General features: G+C 38.0%; 1 protein-coding gene across 1 annotated transcript; it reads left to right on the top strand.

Moving 5' to 3' along the window:
* The first annotated feature begins 306 nt into the window (after window positions 1-306).
* On the top strand, window positions 307-651 carry LOC127094726 (uncharacterized). Its single transcript, XM_051033519.1, has one exon. It carries the CDS (start codon window positions 307-309, stop codon window positions 649-651), a length of 345 nt encoding a protein of 114 aa, XP_050889476.1.
* Window positions 652-881: the final 230 nt, after the last annotated feature.

Raw genomic sequence — 881 nt, 5'->3', positions numbered from 1 at the left:
ATCACACTTCGGAGTGGAACATAACTAGATGAACCAGTTGACCCAAGAATCCAAAATCTGGTCATGTATCAAAACTCTGGTAAAGGAACTGAGAAGGTAAGCAAGCCAACCAATGATGGAAAAGAAGACAAAAGCGGAAAGGAAAAAGATAAAGGACCACCTTATGTGCCTTCGCCACCATACAAACCACATATCCCTTATCCCTAAAGACTTGTTAAATCCAAAAATGAAGGACAATTCAAGAAATTCGTAGAACTTCTGAAGCAACTTAACATCACTATACCATTCATAGAAGCCATTACACAAATGCCTTCATATGCTAAATTCCTTAAAGAGATTCTATCCAACAAGAAAAAGCTTGAGGATGAAGAAATCGTTATGCTTACTGTCGAGTGTAGCGCTATTATTCAAAATAACATGCCTCATAAACTGAAAGACCCTGGTAGCTTTTCCATACCATGTGTAATCAAAAAATTTATCATAGACAAAGCTCTATGCGATTTAGGAGCTAGTGTTAGTCTGATGCCCTTATCCACATGCGAAAAACTTAATCTAGGAGAATTAAGACCAACAAAGACGTCTCTACAACTAGATGACCGTTCCGTTAAATTTCCCGTAGGTATGCTAGAGAACGTTCCCGTTCGTATATGACTATTCTATATTCCAACCGACTTTGTAACAATGGATATAAAGGAGGATTCCCACATCCCTATTATTTTAGGAATACCCTTTTTAGCCACATCCGGAGCCATCATAGACGTGAAGAAAGGTAGGCTAACATTCGAAGTCAGAGAAGAAAAAGTTGAATTTCTCTTAGCTAAATTCTTACAAGCACCAACTTTAGACGACTCATGTTGTTTCTTGGACGTCATATACGAATG

This window comes from Lathyrus oleraceus, chromosome 6 (genome assembly GCF_024323335.1).
Source record: "Lathyrus oleraceus cultivar Zhongwan6 chromosome 6, CAAS_Psat_ZW6_1.0, whole genome shotgun sequence".
In the NCBI taxonomy this organism is placed as follows: Eukaryota; Viridiplantae; Streptophyta; class Magnoliopsida; order Fabales; family Fabaceae; genus Lathyrus; species Lathyrus oleraceus.
The sequence above is the reverse complement of the archived record's forward strand: the minus strand, read 5'-3'. Positions and strand labels throughout refer to the sequence as shown.